The sequence below is a fragment of the Microtus ochrogaster genome, linkage group LG4 (genome assembly GCF_000317375.1).
Source record: "Microtus ochrogaster isolate Prairie Vole_2 linkage group LG4, MicOch1.0, whole genome shotgun sequence".
In the NCBI taxonomy this organism is placed as follows: Eukaryota; Metazoa; Chordata; class Mammalia; order Rodentia; family Cricetidae; genus Microtus; species Microtus ochrogaster.
This window is the reverse complement of record NC_022030.1, coordinates 3,476,842-3,499,400: the sequence shown is the minus strand read 5'-3', so window position 1 is coordinate 3,499,400 and position 22,559 is coordinate 3,476,842. Positions and strand designations below refer to the sequence as shown.

Genomic DNA, 22,559 nt, shown 5'->3' with positions numbered 1-22,559 from the left:
ATGAGAGCTGCCCTGCTCCCAGGTGCTGGAGAGCAGCCTGCAGCATTCTGCTACCAGGTGAATGGGTCTTGTCCTAGGACGGTCCACCCTCTGGCCATCCAGGTAGTCATCTACCTGGCCTGCACAATAGGTGTGCTGATCACAGTCCTGGGGAATTTGTTTGTGGTCTTTGCCGTGTCTTACTTTAAGGTACTCCACACTCCCACCAACTTTCTTCTGCTCTCCCTGGCCCTGGCTGACATGTTGCTGGGCCTGCTGGTGCTTCCCCTGAGCACGGTGCGCTCCGTGGAGAGTTGCTGGTTCTTTGGGGACTTCCTCTGCCGCCTGCATACCTACCTGGACACGCTGTTCTGCCTCACCTCCATCTTCCATCTCTGTTTTATTTCCATTGACCGTCATTGTGCCATCTGTGACCCCCTGCTCTATCCCTCCAAGGTCACAGTCAGGGTAGCCCTGCGGTACATCGTGGCAGGATGGGGGATACCAGCAGCCTACACCGCGTTCTTTCTCTACACAGATGTGGTAGAGAGAGGGCTCAGCCAGTGGCTGGAAGAGATGCCCTGTGTGGGCAGCTGTCAGCTGCTGTTTAATAAATTCTGGGGCTGGTTAAACTTCCCCGCGTTCTTTGTTCCCTGCCTTGTCATGATCAGTTTGTACGTGAAGATCTTTGTGGTTGCAACTAGGCAGGCTCAACAGATCAGCGCCCTGAGCCAAAGCGTGGCTGGGGCGGTCAAGCGGGAAAGAAAAGCCGCCAAGACCCTGGGCATTGCTGTGGGCGTCTACCTTGTGTGCTGGCTCCCCTTCACCGTTGACACACTCGTTGACAGCCTCCTTAACTTTATCACCCCGCCCCTGGTCTTTGACATCTTTATCTGGTTTGCTTATTTCAATTCAGCCTGTAACCCCATCATTTACGTCTTCTCCTACCGGTGGTTTAGGAAGGCGCTGAAACTCCTCCTGAGCAGGGAGATTCTCTCACCGCGGTCGCCAACTATTGATTTGTACCTTGACTGATTCAAGCAGGAGGGAGGACGGTAGTTTTACCATAGGCTATGGTGTCTCCCTAGTTTCTAGGCAGCTTCCTGGGCTTAAGTGGGGGTAAGAAAAGCCTGTTACTTAATCAGCATAGAAGTAAAACACCACTCTTACCCAGCATTCTCACAGAAGAGTGTAGGAAAAGGGCTGAGTGAAGTCATCTGAATACACAGTGGGTAAGATGAATTCTGGGAAATATCCCACTTCTAAGTCATTGCTTCCTAGAAACTAAGAAGCAGAAGTTGAAGTTGCAGAGACCTGGGGTTTCCTTCCCAATTTTCTCCCTGTGTCTGCTATGGGCACTGGACAAGTGAGAAAACTGACGGCCTTGACTCTTCCCTCTGCCATTGCTTTTTCACTAAAAAAAAATAAAGCTTACTCTAAAGTGACCTGAAAATGAGGGTATAATCTAATTTTGGGAAACTCTGCCTGAGTCATAATTTCATGCCCTAGTCAACACTTGGAGTACAACACTTGGAGTGTGTCTTTCTTAAAATGCTCATTTTAGAGTCCTCGTATCCTTAGAACCCGACTATTTAGAGCTTTGGAAGACATTTCTGTCCCTTTCAAGGTGCAATCATTTCATCTTCTTAAAGGAATATTTCCCTCTTTTGAATAAAAACAAGAGAAACCTGAAATGTATGATGTGGTCTGCGATAATTAGCCACACCTGGGCATGGAATGAATAGGTGTCTTTTATGCTTGCATCCCCCACACTAAACTCACTATGCTCCCACAAGTCCCAGAGCGTGCTTTTCAGAGGTAAAGCCAGTACCCAAGGCCCATGCGGAGAGGGAATTGGAACGAATTTCCACTAGCAGCTGTTGCTAATAAGAGTACGTCCTGCTTCTGTCTCCTTTTTAAAAATTTCCTAGAGACCTCTAATCACCCTGCTTCCATGGTTTGCACTGGCTCTGTCTGTGAACGAATAATTGCTTCTTTGTAAAATTTCTTTGTAAATTAATTTGAAGTTTCTCTAGTCCATTTATATTGACAAGTGTGGATGAATGTTTATAGTTTTGCCAATCTCAATAAACAGACCACGAATGAATGCATGTGTTTTTGAAACAACTTGCATGGGAATACAAAGTTTAACCACTAAGCAGTTGTAAGTGAAATAAGCATTTGCTTTCAGAGAGCAGTCTTTAAGGAAGTAAATATCTATCCCGCATTTTTATTTTCTCTAATATGTGGGACCCAGATATAAAACCATGTATGTTTATGCTATGACTACAAGCTCTAAGAGGCAAATATCTTTGGACCTTTTGGGCGGTAGAAAATTCTCCTGAGATCTCAGTATGGTGTGAGACTTTGCTGAGTTAGCACTCTAACCCCTCTGTGCTGCTGTCAGGAGAGAATCAGCCGCACGCACACTGCAAGTGCCCTGACTTCTGTGCTCTATGGACTTCTGAGTAGATGGGAAACACCGTGGACCCCACCTCTAGAAATCCAAAGGAAAATACTGCTGAACACATCTTTAAAACATCTTGGAAAATAGCCACATCTCTAATATAACAATATGTGAAAACACCTAACAAGGTATAATGAAATTAAAATTCAGAGTAGCGATGAGTTAATAAATTTACACAATATCAGCAATAGATAGACTGAAGTGAGAGAATACTAATTTCCACTTGTGACAATTATGAGAGCAATTGCTACAATCACTGCAGGTTCTGCCCAGATCAAAACTGGGACAGATAAAACTTCAGATATGATTCATCGATAGAAAGATGTACTTCTTCATCATACATGATCCCCTTTAAACATGGACTCCAGGCACCCTTTCCAACACAGTAGCTTTAGGTTCAAATATAAGCAGAAGGCAAGAGCAGAGAAACGTCACCACTACTGCTTTTCTTTAGCAAGAGCATCTCACTGGAAAAGAGGTCAAAAGTCTGATAATGGCGGTGGTGATAGTGGTGATGTGTGTACATGCTTGCCTATATTTTTGTTTGTGTCTGTATGTTCCCCAAAAAACATCAGTATAGTCTAGGGACTGGAGAGATGGTCCAGTGGTTAAGAGCACTTGTTGCTTTTGCAGAAGACTCAGGTTCAATTCCCAACACCCACATCAGGGTCTGTAACTCCAGCTCCAAGGGATCCAAAGTCCTTTTCTGGCCTCCATGGGCACCTGCACACATGTGGAATATATACACAGAAAAACATACACATATACATATGACATTTAGATAAAAATAATAATAAAATTCTAAGGTGAATAGCCCTTGTTTTGTATGACCCTAACCAGTAGTTCATTCTCTACACACACTTCAATTTATTTATATTGTTTTATTCAGTTGAGTCAAACCCAATGCAGCATGTTGCCCCTCAGTGACTCCTCTTCTACACTCTTTTTTAAGTAATTAATTAACTTATTTACTAACTGCAGCTTCCCCTCCCTCATTTCCTCCCAATCCTTCCCTTCTGCCCCCACCATTCACTCCTCCACCATTTTTGTTCAGAAAAGGATAGGTCTCCCATAGATATCAACCAAACACGGCGTAGCAAGTTACAGTAAAACTAAGCACCCACCATGTGCTTAGGTTGGGCAAGTGTAGGAGTTGAGAAATGTAGGCCCATTTCTCTCACCATTGTCTAATGGTCAGAGAGTTTGGGGAATAACAAGGCTTAATCACACCTTTTAGCTCAGGAGGTGGCAGTCTGGACCCTTTTGGCAGTTAAGAAAACTCTGTTAACTAACCATCCTTGCAGGTGGTCAGGAAACACCAACGTACTTTTGCTCCTTTGATTGTAACTATGAGGTCACCTGGGGAGGAGGTGTTTTCTGCCTATGTGACTTGTGTGCCTGACTTGAGTTTTCCTGTTGCCCAGGCAATAGAATACTGATAATGGGAAGTCTTGCACTGTCATATTAGTGAAGCCTTTGTTACCTTCTCCCCCAATTTATGTTTCCAACAAAAACTGTGGAAAAATTAACATGGGTGATTTCAGGATCTGAATAACCTCTAAAATTCCCTCCTGATACTGTCTTGTAGTTTGTGTCTTTATTTTCTCATGCTTCGACCCTGGTAGGAAGTGTTTTTTGTTGAGGTTGGTCCTCAACAGGCAAGGTGTCCCAGTATGAGGAATAGGGTCTCAAAAGCCAGTAAAAGAGTCAGAGACAGCCGCTGCTCTTACTATTGAGAGGCCCACAAGAAGACCAAGCTACACAACTGTAACATATATGCAGAGGGCCTAGGTCAGTCCCATGCAGGCTCCCTGGTTGTTGGTTCAGCCTCTGTGAGGCCCTGTGTGTCCAGGTTAGTTGATATTGTGAGTTTTCTTGTGATGTCCTTGACTCCTCTGATTCCTACAACCTTTCCTACACCTCTTCAGCAGGATTCCCCAAATTCAGACTAATTTCTGGCTGAGAGTCTCTGTCTCTGTTTCCATCAGTTGCTAGATGAAGCCCCTCTGATGACAATTAGGCTAAACACCAATTTATGAGTATAGCATAATATCATTAGTCGTATTTGGTTATATCCTAGGTTTCTGGGTCATTGAGCCAGTGGGTCCTGATGCTCCAGGTAGTATCAAGGGAAGGCTCACTCTTGTGGCATGGATCTTAGACTAGGCCAGTCCTTGGTTGGTCACTCCTTCAATCTCTAGGCCATTCTTACCCCAGTGAATCTCATAGGTGGGACAGACTATAGATTGACTATAGACTGACCTCTTCTACACTCTTAACCTCTATTGCACTTCCCTTTCTCATGGTTCTTTCATGCACTCTCTGAATAAATGCCTCAGATTCATTCATGTTGGGCTTGGCTGTCTGATTTATCTTGATCAAAGCCTTTTGGGTCATTGCACTTGCTATCCTCAAACAGGAACTTAAAGAATAATACATGGTTGAGATACACTTCTCTCTTCTGCCATCAGAACAGACGGTCCCAACAAAAGCTGTTTCTTCCGCCAAGGCCTCAGAGATAGAAAACACAAGAAGGAACAATGAGACATATCTACACCTGAGACAGGGCTACCACTGTCCCGCAACACGCACATAACATAAACAAGAAGAGAAGAGAGAAGATGACCCTAGGCATCATCAAAGGAAGAAACACTCACATAATTTGCTCCAAGAAGACCAAGTATTCACCAGAGATCATAGATGCATAGTAGGTTTGGCCTGCTTGGAAGAACTAGACTCAGGAGTATCTAGAAGGGTCAGGTATAGAAGGCAGTGGTGTTGTAGAAAGCTCTAGACTTTACATTCAATTCAACATGTAAGCTTTCAAGGACCTTGCTACATTTAGTACTTTGATTTAGTAATTTTTTGATAAAAATTCAAAGGCAAATGATCCATGTTTGGATAAATGAGCTGCCCTATCTGGCTGGAGTCTGCAGAGAATGAAAAAAATGCAGTTTGAACATGGAAAGGAAAGAAGAATGGGGCAGGTTTTAATAAAGATGGTGACAGAGGTCCAGGCAGTTGGTGGCATGGCTGCAGACACAAGTTCCTTCGGAACCACAGAAAACAGTAGTGGGGAGACTCGGGAAGTGCTTGCCTGCTAGTTTCTACTTTGGACATAAAAGGGCAGAAGAAAACAATGGTTTGATGTGGGATTTCCCTCTGTATGTTATGATTACCATTGATAAATAAAGAAACTGCTTTGGGCCTATAGCAGAGCTATAGGAAAACAGAGCTTGGTGGGGAAAACTAAGCTGAATGCTGGGGAAAAGGTGGGCAGAGTCAGAGAGATGCCATGTAGCCCCACTGGAGACAGATGCCAGTACTTTACCAGGTTAGCCACAGCCACATGGTGATACATAGATTAATGGAAATGGGTTAAATTAAGATGTAAGAGTTAGCCAATAAGAAGCTAGAGTTAATGGTCCAAGCAGTGATTTAATTACTACAGTTTCTGAGTGATTATTTTGGGGCTAAGTGGCCAGGACTAACTAGCAGCATCCTTCCAACAATGGTTGAATTGAATTTCAAGTGTAGTCAATGGAACAGATTGTTGTTATTCAACTATGTGGTGAGTATAGTAAAGTCCATCTGTCACTGTATTATACTCCGCTAACTCAGGCTGCTTTGGTCTAATGAATTCCTTGCGTTCTTGGAGCATGTCACCAGTGTCCTTTGCTCTGACAATGGAGCATGTCACCAGTGTCCCTTCCTGATAAGCTTGGGCTGAACATTTCTTCCCCTACTGTTTTTGTTTCTTAAAATTTTAACTTTGATGATCAGGGCTGTACATTTTAGTCACAAAGTAGACTTGAAAATCATCCCTGTAATTTGAATTGTCATCAAGATGAGCTCCCCATAGTCAGCCTATACCAGAACTTCCTCTATGGGCACACAGCAAGGCCTCAGGATTTAGAGTCTGGTGTTCCCTTTGTTCCCAAGGTTTAGTTATCATGGTTTCCATCACTGATGGCTGCTGTGGAGGGCCATGAAGTGAGTGAAGAGTACAGTCTCTGTATCTGATAGACCTGGGTCCAAGTCCCAGTTGTCCCTAAAGTCTAGATCATGTGAATTTTACTGTCTAGACTTCAGTGCTCCCCTTTAGAAGTACAAAATAGTAACCATCTTAGAGTATCCACTGAAAATGATTAACTGGCCGCCACATGACATGTTTACCTATAATGAAAACAAAGACACAGATGGTTCAAATCTCAGTCTTTTCATCCTTAATTCTTTGGAAAGCATTTTTACAGACAAATAAGTCTTTTGAAATAACTTTCTATGACTTTTATTGATTTACAGTATTATATATACATATATATGAAGAGAGAGGGAGAGGGATAAGGGAAACAGAGAGAGATAGAAAGAGAGAAAGAGAGAGAAAGAGAGAATATATTAGATTGATTTACATGATAAGGATTAAGTAGTCTAATAAAAGTTATTTGCATGCCAGAGAGGCTAAGAACCCAGTAATTAATTGCTCAGCAAGGTAGGATGCCTTAGCAGTTCCAACCTAGCCCTGAAGGATTGGAGATCCACAGATGATCCATATTGGAAGGATGAAGAAACTGGGGTCTGATGTCAACAGAGGGTATCAGAAATGTCTTTAGACACATTCATTTCAGATGTAGAAGCAGGGTTTCTCCACCAACTCCTTCATATCTGAGCTACCTGCTGGAAGGGGCTATACTGTTTAAGGCCGGATTTTTTCCACCTCAGTTAATCCTTTTGGTAAACTCCCTAAGACATACCCAGAGGTTGCCTCCTAGGTGATTCTAAATCCCATTAAGTGGACTAGTTGACAAGTTCTAAAGTATCTTATATACCTCAATCAGAGACAAACAGGTATAACATTAGTAAGAAGCAGGAAAATAAGATCGTGACCATCTTGATAAATACAATTAAGAGGTTGAAGAAAAAAATGAAAATAGTGAATTGGAGAGAGTTGCCAATGTTGGCTTCCACAGTGACTTTCTTGAGAGAAAAAAATATCAAAGCAGAGATTCTAAGAATGACCAGAACCCGTCTGGCAAAGGTGGGAGGAATGAATGATGTACAGAAACTTTGTACGTTGGTATCTATAGTTAGTAGATGGGTAGAAGGATAGATGTGATATATTCACACATTGGTATCTATAGTTAGTAGACGGGTAGATGAGTAATAGATATATTACAGAAACAGATCCCAAGACATGGATTACACTTGACAGAGAACTCACCTTTACTGTTAGCTGATGTTCTGATCCTAGTTAATGCTCTAAGCACTAGGACCCCAATTCTTTGTGTCATAGTTTTCTTGGTGATATAACATCATTATTTGATGTTTTTCCTGAGTAGTGGGCTTTACCTTGAAGTGTAGTTGGTTACAGTCTTCTAGCAGAACTTTTATTTTTCCAATTTTTAAAAGTAAGCTGGCATGTTTACAGAATCAGAAACAACAAGGTCAGGATAGTCATTTTGATACAGTCCATGTGTCTATTTTTCTATGTTTTTGGGAGGGGATTAATACTTTTTTGAAGAAAAATTATGATGTCATTTCCTTTCATCCCTTTCCTCCCTCTTACTTACTCTCAAATCTATCTGTCTGCCTCTCTATACATAACTCATATGAACACACACACACACACACACACACACACACACACACACACACACACACAGCCTGTGCAATCCATGTACTGTTGTTACATGTATGTATATGGTTTCAGAACTGACCATTGTGTATTGGATAACCAACTGGGGGCTTCTTTCCTGGAAGACTATTTCTCTTGCTATCCATGTCCCATAATTGCCTGTAGTTCTTTGTCTATGGTTGAGGCCCCCCTGACATTTCCCCTTCCATGGTAGCATGTCTTTTGGTATTGTCCTTGTTAGCTAGGCAGCCATGTTGATAACAGCCGATGGGTGTAGTTTCTCTGTCCTTTCTACTAGACACAATCTCACAGCAAACATTCTGTGCCTCTGGCTCTTACAATCCTTCTGATCTGTCTTCTGCCATGATCCTTGAGCCTTAGGTGCAGGAGATGTGTTCTGGATATATCAGTTCAGAACAAACACCATTACTTCTCTATTTGTCAAGGCAACTTAGATATGGTTCCTTGTTGTAAAGAGCAAATAAAATTTCCAGAGACTGTGTATCTTTGATCCTCAGGCAAGGCTACCATAGGCTCAGCTTTAACTCTTTCCTACCATCTAACCCCCTTTTACCTTTCCCAAGTTATAACAGAACTTGAATCTTTTTTATCTTTTTTATCAGACTGATGGCCTGTGCCAAGGTCCTAGGACTTCCCAAGGAAGGGAGCGATAAGGAGGAGTGGGAGGGGATGCATGACTAGGAGGACTGGGAAAAATGTGGTTAGAGATTTTGACATGAGTTAGACTATGTGAGCCTCATGCCTTAGCAAAAGGTTAGAATTTGATTCTAAACATTATGGGACTTAGGTTCAGCCCCCTGTACCTAGGAACAAATATGATTTGACAGGAGTCATTTTGGAAACACAAAGAATCTGATCATCTTGACTTGAGCATGCTTGAGTCACCAAACCTAAGGCCACAGTCACCATATTTCAATGACATTGTTATTTAAATAACAGCTAATGTGCTTTACCTCAGTCTCTGTTATTCTCAAAATTCAAAGTGATACACCTTCACACTGTCACCTGCCATTTATTCCATAAAGCAAGGGGGGGGGTGTCCCCGCTTGCTCATCCCCTATACCTGGCCACTAGGTGGAGCAGTCCGTTTGGCTTCTGACGAAAGACACCAGCATGGCCTTTTCAGGCTGAAGCAAGAAGGAAGCTTCTCATTAAAAGAACGAGTCATGAAATTCAAGCAACCCAGTCACAGATGTGAGGCAGCTGCCCAGGATAGCGCTGCATCATCACAGGGCTTCCTGCGAGCCAGAAAGAAACCTTTCTATGCTAGGCTCTAGAGGTACCAGTTTTTTTACTGCTAGGCTTTTTATGCTAGTCTCTAGAGGTACTAGTTTTTTACTTAAGCAATGTAGAACCTGTTCCTGACTGGGGTCATTGTATCCTAGACCTGTAGCTGGTCTCAGGGCTTTGGGGAAACTCCAGAACCTAATATCATGAATACATTATGTATGCTTTGTGAAGGGAGCGGATACATATGTTCAATGTGAGTATGATCTAAAAATTATTTTAAAAATCATTGACAGGATAAACTTACTTGTTCGCTTAAGCGTAGGATTTATTAATTGTATTCTTGTGTGATATTTCTTTTTATTTGTCTTAAATTTCTTCTTTTTTTAATTTATTATTTAATTTCTCATTAAATATTTGTTATATACCATGATAGCTTCATAAAGACATTTCATTCAAATAGATCATGTATTTCAACCATATTCATCCCCTCACACCCTTCCCTTTACCCTCTTTCCATTAACTCTCTAAACTCATTTCTATTTTCACGTCATATATATGTAGTTAAGTGCATATTATAAATGCATATGTGCGTATGATGCTCTATGTCTATGTAAAATCTAGGATTTACAAATGAGATAAAATATATGATATCTGTCTTTCTGAGTCTGAGTTAGTTGTTTCCCTTAACATGAAGGTCTTTAGTTGCATCCATTTTTCTTCAGATGATCCAATTAAATTCTTCCTTAAGGTGAAATCAAACTCCACTGGGCATATGTAAAAGTTGTCTTTGTCCATTCATTTGTTGGCAGAGGCTGAGTCGGTGACTTGGCGATTGCAAACAAAGCCTCAGTAAACATGGATGTGCAATGTCATTGTGTGTTCTGATTCAAAGTGCTTCAGGCGTGCACCTAGAAGTGGCATGGGAGGCCTAGAAGGCCTAGAAGGCCATGGGAAGTCTGCCCTCTCTCTCCCCTTCTTGAGATACCACCCCTCTAATTTCCAGTACGGCTAGAGCAGTTAGTATTCCTGAAGCATTGTGTAAAAGGTTCCCCTTTCTCCACATCCTCACCAGCAACTGATGCTGTTTATGTTCTTAGTTTTCATTACTCTGGATGAAATAAGACAGATGAACCTCAACGTAGCTTAAACTTGAATTTCACAGATGGTTAAGGATGCTGAACTAATTTTTCATATATTTATTGACCAATTTCACTTCATCTCTTGAGAATCATCTGTCTATTTCATTAGCCTATTTCTTGGCTGGTTTGTCTGTTTTGTTTTGTTTTTTAGTATTTAGGTTATTTGTTTCTTTATATTGTCTAGGTTTTAGTCCTATGTCAGAGTGGAGAGCTAGCAATGATTTTTCTCCTGTTCTGTAGACTGTTAAATTTTTACTTATTTTATTTTACTTTATTTTATTTATTGATTCAGAGAAAAGAATTTGAGCTTATTTATTTAAAACATAGTTGCAATGAGCAACATTGCTTCTTACCAGAGACATGGCTAACAAATGTAGGAATGCTATTACCTGTTTCAGGGCATTCAGCACAGATTTCACTATGGTGCAGGCATGAAGTTCATGTTTGGTTAAAAAACAAAAAGGTACATTAATGAACAAATCATAATCCATGCACCTACGCAGACCAGTGTGACACAGGGTTCCATATGTCACACGTATCCAACTTCCAGCCAAAAAAGCAGCCACATAATCACAGCGCCTCCACTCCAGGAAGTCTAGTGGCTTCTGTCTCTTATTTTAGGAGAGGAAATCATGGGATAGGAGGACAATAACTTGGCTGGCAGTCACTACAGCCTAATAAAGGTGGTGCTATTGCAGTTCATCCCCCTGTATTCTGTCATCTCTCATAAGACTGAGTCAATTATATTGGCCAACGATTCCCCCTTTTTAAGTTGTATTTGAAAGAGCCAAGGAAAGCAGGAACTGGGGGAAGCCTATACATACATGAAATGAAATGTTTAGCAGGCTAGGGTCAGCCTGGAAGCTTTGTAAAGAAAAGAGGAAAGCATCAGAGGGAATCTTCGATGCTTTCAGAGAATATACCAGGATCAAGGGAAAATCATGGATTAAAAGAAGGAGTGGATGGCGGGAATTAAATCAAGGAGTGTTGCAAGTTCAGCTCTAAAATAGGGAGCTATTTTATAATAAAAATTTAACATTTATTGGTCCAGTTAATATTTTCAGAGAAATGACAACAAGGTACACATCCTACCAAGACTAGAAAATGCTAACTCATCCTGTCTAGTGTGAATAGCCACTATTCTTTCCCATTAAGGGTCTTCCTAGACTCTTTAAAGACTCAATTCATTAGGAAATTAAAGGTACCTGTGAGTTCCTCTGTGCCTGTGCTTATATTTGCTCAGAGAACAAGTTCATAGTCGCTGAGCTGTTCCTGAACACCTGGCCACTCATAATAACCTTAATAGCTTTCTTAAACCATGGATAAAATAAAGCATAGATCAAAGGATTCATGGCTGAGTTGTAATAAGCACACCAAACACAAATCTCATAAATGTAGGCAGGGGTGATGAATCCCATAAAAGCATCGATTAATGAGTCAATGCTATATGGCAACCATGAGATCATGAATGCTATCACGGTGATTCCCAGTGTTTTGGCTGCTTTTCTCTCTCTCTTTGCCACTCTGGCTTTGTAATTTTCTGATGATGATTCTGTTTTGCTACCAATATTTTCTATCTTTTTAGCCTGTTGCCTAGCTACCAGGAAAATATTACCATACAGAATTATCATAACGAGAGTTGGTATAAAAAAGGAAAGAAAATCTATTAACACCCAGTTCTGATTCACAACTACCTGACACCCTCCTACACAGTTGAGGGCATTGGATAACTCTTCCAGGCCATCGTCGTAGACCCCTGTGTAGAACACAGCACCACTGTACACCAGGGGCAGAATCCAGGAGATGCTGATGCAAATTCCTGACACAGACACCGTGAACTTGGTGGGATAGACCAGAGGGTCAGTGACAGCGATGTACCTGTCGATGGAGATGAAGCACAGGTGGAAGAGAGAAGCGTAACAAAATGCCACATCACAGCAGGTGTGGAAAGTGCAGAAGCTTCTCCCAAAATACCAGCAGCTCTCGACGGACCTAACCATGCTGAAGGGCATCACAGAGACGCCCACCCAGAAGTCAGCACAGGCCAGAGAGGCAATGAGGAAATTGGTAGGTGAGTGCAGCTGCTTGAAATGGAGGATGGAGATTATCACCAGGAGGTTTCCAAACACTGCCAGCACAGCCCCAATGCCAAAGACTGCATAGAGGATGACCTGCGGCCCAGGCGAATAGGGAGTTTTTACACAGGACCCATTTACGTTCTCATAGCAGAGCTGTAGGACTGCTGGCGGAGATGAGTTACTATCCATGCTGCTGCTGTCTGCATGGGCAGCAGGTCTTCATTTGATTCTCAAGAGTCAGGAATTCTGATTTTACTACTGTAGAGGTAAAAGAAGTACACATCAATCCAGTAGGACACCAGAGGCTATTATGAGATGTTAAGTCTAATATCATTTTTCAATTTTAATCCTCCTGGCAACATTAAACATTCTTTGGAACAAAATAAAATCCAGTAAGTTTGATATGGTCGGAAATTTTTAAAGCTGAATTTCAATTAACAAATGATCCTTTTTCTTAATTGGCTACATTTTCTTTGATTCCTAAACATGTTTTTATGTTTTATTTTTTACCTCTAGTGTTTCTCTGGCAGCAGTCGTAACAGTGGATGCAGCTGTGGAACTGGTGGATCACCTATAGATTTACTTCTATGTTACATGTCTTAAACTACCGCCTAAAGCTAAATAGACACCCCCAATGGGAAAATCCCTTGATGGAATCCCAATAGGGCAAGGTGTGAACCAATAAGATTATATTCAGCAGTGATTATTAGTAAAGTTGGTCTACAAAACAAGTCTTTTTGACATTAATTACTATTATGTATGTTAGGCCAAATAATTCTTTTTCCTTTGTTTGCAGACTTGAACCATGACCTCCTTCTCAGTCATGACTTAGTCACGTTCCTCGGGTTTTAAAAAGATAGGATGGGGCCACAAGGTTTAAAGGTCAACTTGGCTCTTTATAGCCTGATAAGAGTTATTTATGCATCTACCATGGCTACCAAGCAGCGAGATAACAAGCTATGGGGAAATAATAACACTGAAGAGAGATATATTATACGAAGACCTTAAAAAACAAAACTGTATAGCACTTAGATGCAGCGGCTTTTCTCAGAGACAACTGAGAAGATGAATTCTGTGCTCAAGCCATTGCTACCGGGGATCCGTCCACAGTCTCTCCATGCATTCAATAGATCTGCAATGAGCACTCTGGCTGTGCTGTCCTTTGTGGTTCCTGCCCGTTCTACCCATGTTCCTGGGGAGATTTCCTTTTACAAAGAACAATGGACAGGGCGTGAGAAGTTGGAAACAGGTTTTGTGTTCATAGTCTCCAGCATGGCAGAGCACTGCGGACTAAGGAAAAACATTTTTCAGCCTTCCTGACAAGGAGTTCAAGTCTCCAGCAGTAGAGGAATGGAGACATACAGGCATTTATAAGCTTGTATGGTACATTATAAAGAGTGAGGGTTATTTCTTATTCATCCTGCTAGTTACCTGATCACAGATGGATTATTGAAAATCCATACTCTTACTCAGATATCTTTCCTGTTCCTCCTAACATCTTCTTAATGTCTGATTTTACAAAATAATTTCAATTTTTTTCATGCCATGTTTTCCTCGTTTATGTTCTATAGACTTTATAAACCATTCTATACGTTGTGTGGCACCAAGTGCACAACCAGTCATAGCCACCCTTAACCCTTGGTTGCGAATGTCTCTAAACATTGTCATATATCCTCATGAGGCAAACTGATCCCTTCTTCCCATTAAAATTTGTGTTCTAGTAAATAAAAGCCTTTCCATTGGCATCTTTGCCATTGGGAAGAGAAAGAACTTTATATATCCCTCCATCATTCTGAGATTTATATTAATTAATTCATCAGTTAAAAACATAGTGGATGTCTGGGTATAAAGTAATAAAAATGCATGCCACTTCTACGATCAGAAAAACTGAGGTCTTGAAGATGAAACAACACTGAAACGTACGTGGAAAGCTGGGCATGTAAGGATTGCACCAGAAGGGAAAAGACAACGTGTATGATATGAGAAGCATAAGGACAGACAGATCCAGGCCCAGGGATCCTAAAACAGGGCTTGCAAAGACCTGCTCCAGTATTTGTATGATTCTAGCTATTCTGTTTTTTTTTAAAAATGTAAGCTAAGATCAATAGAGGAATCTAGGTTAACTTGTGCATTCATGTTTACTAACTCAGTAAGCAGCACTTCTCCCAATACTGAGGTGGGATGTAGTTGGAGGCTTGTCCCAAGTCTTATAAAATTCTTGCACTAATATGAGTTTTCTAATGTTGTCCTCCCCAAACTGTCTTTAGTAAATAGTTGGGCAATGTTAGGAAGTCCTGATTCTCATGGGTTTATGACTCTAATGCCCTAGAAAGGATGCTAAGGCAAACTTTTAGTTCTTACATCAGATGAAGTTTTCCTTCTCATTTCTGCACCTGATCTTTAGTTTGGTCCTCCAAGACATCCCTAACGAGAGCATCCCCCAGTGACTGAATGTGTGAACTCTTCCTCATTATGACCTAAGTAAGAGAAGGATGTGATTACGATGGCCTGTGGTCATGCAGGGCACCAAGTCAGAGGAGTGTTAATGAGACATGGTGTTTTATTCTTCTCTCTGCGGATTAGAGACTGAGGTAACCAAACACCAGGCAGGCTGAAGTTTACTCTGTAACTGAAGAGCACTGGGCATTGAGTACGTGCAGTCAGCTTGTCTGCTAATGGTCTCAGAAGCTCAATATGTTAGTGCATGACTGAATTAACTTGATTCTCTCCATCACCACCAAGGGTTGACGAGTGTTTCTCTAAGTGTGCGTTAACTGCTTGTGGGTACGTGGAGGAGAGTGAGAAAGTGTGAGAAACCATTTTTTTTTTCTTCAAGTTCAGTTTAGCGAGTGTTTCCTTTTTCATCTGCTAGGCAGATCTCAGGGGCCACACAAGCTTGTCTAGTCACTCTGAGCACTAAAAGCTTCAATTTTAGGACTTCAGCCACGGCTTCAGCCCACACTTACTTGAGTATGTCTTCCCTCAAAGGGCCTGGTTTTAGGCAAAGAATAAAAAAAAAGAATTCTTCCTACACAAAAATAAATAAATAAAAAGAATTTTTTTTTTTTTTAAAAAAACGGGATCTCTGAGTATTCCTGACTGACCTAGAGCTCACAGAGATCCACAGGCTATACCTCCCAGGTGCTGGGAAGGTGTGGGCTACCACATTTGGCAAAAATTTTAATTATAATTTAGCCACAACATTATTTCTAAGCATGAAATGTCTATACTAGAAGCAATGTTTATGACTTCTTTTCATTTTATAGTGTTTGAAAAACGCATAAAACTCAGTTATGTGATTATATACATATTATCTAAAATGTGTCATCCCTCTCTGCCCCATCCTTACTATGTTTGCCCTGAATATGCTGGAACTCACTACACAGTCTAAGCTGGCCTCAAACTCACAGATACTTGTCCATATCCACTGAGTGCTGCGGTTAAAGTATACACCACCACAACCAACAGCATACACACACACACACACACACACACACACACACACACACACGTATGCTTGTATAGTACATTATAGAGAGTGAGAGATATTTCTTACTTATCCTATTGGCTGCCTGCTCACAAATCAATGAAATCAATACGCTTATTCAGGTATCTTTCAGGTTTCTCCATATATATCCTTCAAATCGATGGGCTTTAATTGGAGAACAAACTCTTCCCTGCTTGGTCTTCATCCATGGTGATGTATGCGAGGACTATGCTCTTAATACAGGTCTCAAGCAAATCAAGAACACTTTAAAAGTACCCCCTCCATCAAAGTAGTGAAAAGATATGGGAAAAGAAACCAAGGAATCTTGTATGAAGTCAGCTGGGCTTCTACCTTTCAGCTAAATCACACTGGCCTCATGGCACAAGCATTCACTATCCAGGAAGCTCTGCCTTAGGCACTCCACCACCTTGCTTTTGGGGGTATGATTATGTTCATTTGGACTTTTCGTATTTACTCCTCAGACCTTGCAGAATGTATCATGCACAGTTGACATACTGTTAAATGAGGAAGCTGGGGGAAGGGACAAGCCTGGATGCTCCTCCTTATCAGGCTATTTGGAACTTATGGACCATTGTCTTCTAGAGAGTGGCAGTGTAAGGCTTCTCCCTCCATCATTCCACTTTTCCTGCTATGAGTGTGCTCAGTTTCAACTTAATTTGCTCAAAATGAGTAAAAAGTGGGTCATCAAGGCCACCGAATAAAGAAGCCTAAAAGAGAATGAGGCTTAAATCACTTTTTTTCATTTATTCTTCAGAAGCGTGATGGACAGAATGAACTCGAGCACACAAGTCCACATGGTTTCTTCTCATGTTCAGACTCTAAATGAGAGCATGGAGAGCTCTGTTGGAATGTTCCACCCACACCAGGGATCTATTGTGAACATACATTCTCCAGAGAAATCACACATGAACCCAATGACACAACTTCCAACCCTAGGTTTGCCACATTGATGGCAGATCCCATCAAGAACACTATTTGACACGCAGAGAATCATTGATCCACTCTCAAAAATCTTTAATTTCTTTTCTATTCTGAGGTGTGAGTGGGGCTGTATAAAAAAAAAAAGGGAGAGGGGAAGAAAGAAAGAATGAAAAACAAAACAAATGAACAGACTTTACCTCTCCTATTATTGATCCTAAGAGGTTAGGAATAAGGGCAGAAAAATAATAGTGTTTAGTAAGTATGCATTAAAGTTATAATGACAACTAGAATGGACTTTGGAGTGGACTTTTGAATTTAGAAGTTGAGAATCAAGCTGTATGAACTTCCCATATAGTCATAAAATCTGGCGGGGGGGGGAAAGATTGACTGGAACAACCTTCCACTTATGAATTGATGTAATGGTAATGACATTTTGTATCCATAATGTATCAAGTTCAAACTGTCCCATAAGTAGAGATGTGCTCACACTTCCTAGTTAGAAGGAGGGAAGACTAGCTCTGAAGACTCAGAGATTATTCACTGTGGATTTCCTGAATATTGAAAAAACGACAGATTGCATGCCAGGATATCTCATTTAATTTTAAAATCAAACAGTGAACTATCATATAATATTACTGAAGTCAGTTTCAAATTCCAGTCTTAAATTTATCATGTGTTTGATCACCACACAATAAAAAATAAACAATTTGCTGATGCAGTCATCCTTAAAGTGTAACAGCTTTATTTCTGGGTCAGTATTCAGATTTGATGTTCACACACTAAGATACCCTTGTGGCAGGAGGTAGGCCAGGCCTTGATCTGAAAGGATACACTCTTGGGATGCCTCTCTTCACACTGTTCATTCAATTTCTGTATCACAAAGAAGCTTGGAGCACACACAGAAAGAATCTGGGTCAGTGTACCAAAGTCTTGCATGGGGACTCACAATAGCAGATAATTATAAAGTAAATTACTCTGGCCTTTTTCTGTTTAAGCATTTCTATCTTTAGCATTTGCGGCAGTGGAAATGTTACAGACCATCTGAAGATCACCGGTCAATCCACTTGAGCACATGGTTTCAGTGGTATTATTTCTTAAATCTTCTCAGAATGCCCACCCCAGTGTGTGTAGATGAGAGAAAGCATATGGAATCAAATCGATTGAAAAACCAAAAAAAAGAATCACATAGTCTAGCACACACAGCAGGAGGTGGCTCCAGGACTAAGAGCTATCTTTTCCTCACCTCTGGGTGGAGCCAGAGAAAAATTCTATGGCCTAAGAAGAGTCTTCAGAGAGAAGGATGGAGTGAATACAAGACAATCAATTCTATACAAAGCTTCATCTGGATTAAAGAAATGCTCAAGCATCAAAAAGTATCTACCAACACAGAAGAATTAACATCATGAATTCTTTTTCATTAATGGAAGCTAAAATAAGGAGATTAGAATTTACTAGGGATTGGGTTAGGTGCTGGGGGTTGTATCACGATAAAGGTTTTATTTGGTTAATACATACTTTGTAGATGTGGAGAAATATGACAGTGAATCTCGAATAGACAGAACAAATATATGTTAATAAAATTATTAGCATGTCTATCAGAATAAAGACAACAAACAAACAGGCACTAATCACAGAGAAGTATGAAATAAAATTGTGGGACCCAATCATGATAAGCTTCATAGGAACAGATCACCTAAAGGATGGTCTTAACTTCCAAACATTATCACCTGCGAGTGTAGGACCTAGCTAGCCATGATAGAGGCCTGAGACTCAGTTGTCTACCCTGAGGCAATACCTGGTAGCAGAAAGGACCACAAACTGAAATTACCCAGGCACCAGCCAGGGACAGACCATCCAAAGGAAATTCCTAACATTCCAGCCATGGTAGATAGAATCTTCTACCAGCACATTCACCAGGACACCCCTAGATAAATGTCAGCCAGTCAGGGGTCCTGAACTTTAGAAATCCCTCACCCCCACTTTTACTACCATACAAACCAACTCTAACTGAGCTCGAGCCTCTTCGATCACTCCAATACGTTGGACACAGAAAGTCTGAGTTTGCAAACTTGTACAGAATAAAGGCTCTTTGCTTTTACATATGGGACTAGGTGTCCTTGTTGGTTTTGTGGGAACTTCACAAATCTGGGCATAACAAAATCACATAAGCTTCTTAGAAAAGAGATCAAATAATGATGAAATTCATCTTCATTATACTGGCTATTCGAAGGAAATAAAGAAATGTTTTCAGGCCAGGGAGAAAACCAGTAGACAGGAGCACTTGCTCTGAGAGCTTGAGGACCTGACCTCAAACCTCCAGAACCCATGTAAAAGACCTTTTACATTGACATGCATGTCTTTAACACCAGTGTTGGGAAGCAATGACAGGTGAACCCTAAGAGCAGGCACCTCAGCAAGATCAACCCAAATGGTGAGCTTCTAGTTCAGTGAGAGCTCTCGTCTCAAGACAACACCGATAGAGACAAAGAATAACACTGGATACCTTTTCCTGCCTTCTGAGTGCGTGCAGCTGTGTACCCCATGCATACACCACGCATGTGTGCACACACACACACACACACTCACTCACAGACCGACCCAACACACACACACTTTAAAAAATAGATATGTTTTCAAAATTCAGAGAGACTTGGTATAATTATAATAGAAACACCATAAATATTTTATAAGCAAATAAAGAATAAATATAATTATAATATTTTATATATCTTATTAGAGTAGAGAATAGATAGCCATGGATCCACAGAACCAGGCTGGTACAATTTTATAAGGATAGCTAAGGAAATGCTTAGAGGGGAGAAGTTGTGCAGTGACCAGAGGGGAACATTGGCTGTTCCTGAAAGACTACTCTTGGCCTTGTGAATGTTCAGAAACAGCAGAAGCAGGTCTGACATACCATACACCTTTCCAAGACTGAGTCTCAACATCATAACCATATCCTATATGAAAAGGATGCTTCATATCATCTTAAATGGGCTTTTGTGTCTAAGACTTTGGGTTTGCCATAGTGGCATGTTGATTGACAAGGAAAAAGAATGTGGGAAGAAGTCTTGGTTTGCTAATGTTTATGCCACCCTCGAATTAGCAATAAACACCCTACATTTACAAGGTCCAGGAAGTTCATGTCTATGAAATTCATGTCCATGACGTTTCCCACTCAAATGTCAGAAGGTTAGTCCGCAGTAGCACAGCACCATTGTCTAACAGCTACCTCAGTGTATAAGGATCCTAGTCACTGAGCGCATGTGAGCATCCACATTTTAATTCTTAACTACTTTTGGATTTAAAAGAAGGATATTAAAATATTCCTGAATTTAAAGGAAAAACATATTTATTCTGCAAAAATCCATTGACTAATCCTTCCATTTCATACAGAGTGGAAGGTCCGTGCTGGAGACATGCAGATGAACAGGGAAAGGAAGCAAATATGTGTGGCTCATTTGAACGCAGAATGTCACTCCATTGACGGGTCCTAAAGCCTGGGCTACTCAGAAAAAGGCTCTCAGAATCACTTTAGCCTTAAACTTTCCTATGTAGAAAGCTTGCCAAGGTGCTGTCAAATACATAAGCCAGAGAAGGGGTATGCAATTCACAGACATGATCACATTGTTCTTCCAAATAGCAAATTAGTATCCACGAGGAGTGTAGTTTATGATTTGTTATCTCAGGTAGTCTGAGGGTGAACAAATGAGCTTGAGTGTGCTAGTCTGGTTGGTAAGTAGAGAATATTTAGGAGTAACCTCATGTCCTTCGACTCTGAGGATGTGAATGCTTATTTCCAGGTTGATGATATGTGAATGGATGTTATTCCATATCATGACAGTTTTCTTTATAATTTCCAGCAATTGAACTAGCATCATTAATAATAATTTTCATAACTGAGACTGCACTTTGTGACACAATTCTGAATAACACCATGCATCATTGTTTTCATCTTATACGTACATTCTTCTTTTGAGTTTACATTTTATTTTAAAAACATAGAAGAATGAAGATGTGTTATACCCAGGGATTGAACTAACATGAATGTAGAAATTCAATAGTTTAGAATATATATTATATGTATATATTTGATTAAAAACAGAGATATATGATAGAAATAGAATATATCTACATATATCCACACAAAAACATACACACACACACACACACACACATACACACACAGAGTTTTCTCAAGAGTACTACAAGAAGAGGCTTACTAATCCATGAAATAGAGGGAAACTAAGAACTAAACAGAACAAAAACACAATGATAAAAGCCAGAATGTGCCAGAATGCCCCCATTTTTGGGATTCTGTCCCATTAAAACCTTTACAATTAAAATTCAACGTTATGTTAATCAGGGAACAATTGTAGCTGAGTTTATGTGTTCGGGTATCAGCTGATGTATAATTCATTACTTTATAGGAGCATTTCTGGGCATTCAATTTTTCCATGATGTTTTTCTGTTAAACTCTTGTCAGTCCCCCAAATGAGTCAAGAATCTACTCGGGAAACAAGTTGGTGGCTGAGGAATTCTCTCTTAAGATTCGGCCAGTGACAATCAGTTTGATGGCTTTTCGAAACCAAGGATAAAAGAAAGCATAAATCAAAGGGTTCATGGCTGAGTTGTAGTAAGCGATCCACACTAGAATTTCATACACATACGTGGGAGTGATGAACCCTAGGAAGGCATCAATGATGGAGTCAATGAAGTATGGCAGCCAAGACAGGAGAAAGGCTGCCACTGCAATCCCCAGGGTTTTGGCTGCTTTCCTCTCCCTCCTGGCCACTCTGTCCTTGTAGCTGTCTGATGCCTTGGCAGTCTGGTCGCTCATTCTCTCAATCTTCTGAGCCTGTTGCTTAGCAATGAGGAAGATCTTAGAGTAGACAGTTATCATTACCAGTGTGGGAATAAAAAAAAATAGAAAATTGATAAAGACCCAGCTCTGATTCACTGCAATTTGACAGCCTCCCACACAGGTGAGGGCAGTCACTAGATCCTCCAGCCCAGCTTCATTTGCCCCTGTGTAAAGGAGGGAAAAACTATAGGTGATAGACAGGAGCCAGGAGAAGGCGATGCACTTGCCCGAAACAGAAGCCGTGAACCTGGTGGGATAGGTGAGGGGGTCACTGACAGCAATATATCTGTCCACAGAGATGAAACACAAGTGGAAGATGGAAGAATAACAAAATGATCCTTCAAAACAAGAATGAAATTTACAGTAAGTGTCCCCAAAGTACCAGCAGCTCTCCACAGACCTCACTGTGCTGAAGGGCATCACGGTCAGTCCCACCAAGAAGTCGGCACAGGCCAGGGAAGCTATCAGAAAGTTGGCAGGGGAGTGCAGCTGCCTGAAATGGAGGATTGACATCATCACCAGGAGGTTTCCACACACAGCCAGCACAGCCCCAAAGCCAAAGACTGCATAGAGGATGAGGCGAGGGCCTGGGGAGTATGGGTTCCTGATGCAGGATCCGTTCAGGTTCTCATAGCACAGCAGCACAGTTGTGGGAGGGACTGGACCTTCACTCATGATTCTGACTTGATCCCAGTCATAACTGTCATCATCTGTAGCCAT

General features: G+C 41.0%; 3 protein-coding genes across 3 annotated transcripts; 1 reads left to right on the top strand and 2 right to left on the bottom strand.

The window, feature by feature from the left end:
- Positions 1-1,014, top strand: Taar5 (trace amine associated receptor 5). Its single transcript, XM_005360922.2, has one exon. The coding sequence runs from the start codon at positions 1-3 to the stop codon at positions 1,012-1,014; it is 1,014 nt and encodes a 337-aa protein (XP_005360979.1).
- A 10,683-nt stretch (positions 1,015-11,697) lies between these two features.
- Positions 11,698-12,735, bottom strand: LOC101985548 (trace amine-associated receptor 6). The gene has a single exon (XM_005360923.1). The coding sequence runs from the start codon at positions 12,733-12,735 to the stop codon at positions 11,698-11,700; it is 1,038 nt and encodes a 345-aa protein (XP_005360980.1).
- An 8,747-nt stretch (positions 12,736-21,482) lies between these two features.
- LOC101985833 (trace amine-associated receptor 7a) lies at positions 21,483-22,559 on the bottom strand. The gene has a single exon (XM_005360924.1). It carries the CDS (start codon positions 22,557-22,559, stop codon positions 21,483-21,485), a length of 1,077 nt encoding a protein of 358 aa, XP_005360981.1.

Coding starts and splice junctions, on each gene's coding strand:
- LOC101985833 (XM_005360924.1), bottom strand. CDS start 22,559: ATGGCTACAGATGATGACAGTTATGACTGGGATCAAGTCAGAATCATG.
- Taar5 (XM_005360922.2), top strand. CDS start 1: ATGAGAGCTGCCCTGCTCCCAGGTGCTGGAGAGCAGCCTGCAGCATTC.
- LOC101985548 (XM_005360923.1), bottom strand. CDS start 12,735: ATGGATAGTAACTCATCTCCGCCAGCAGTCCTACAGCTCTGCTATGAG.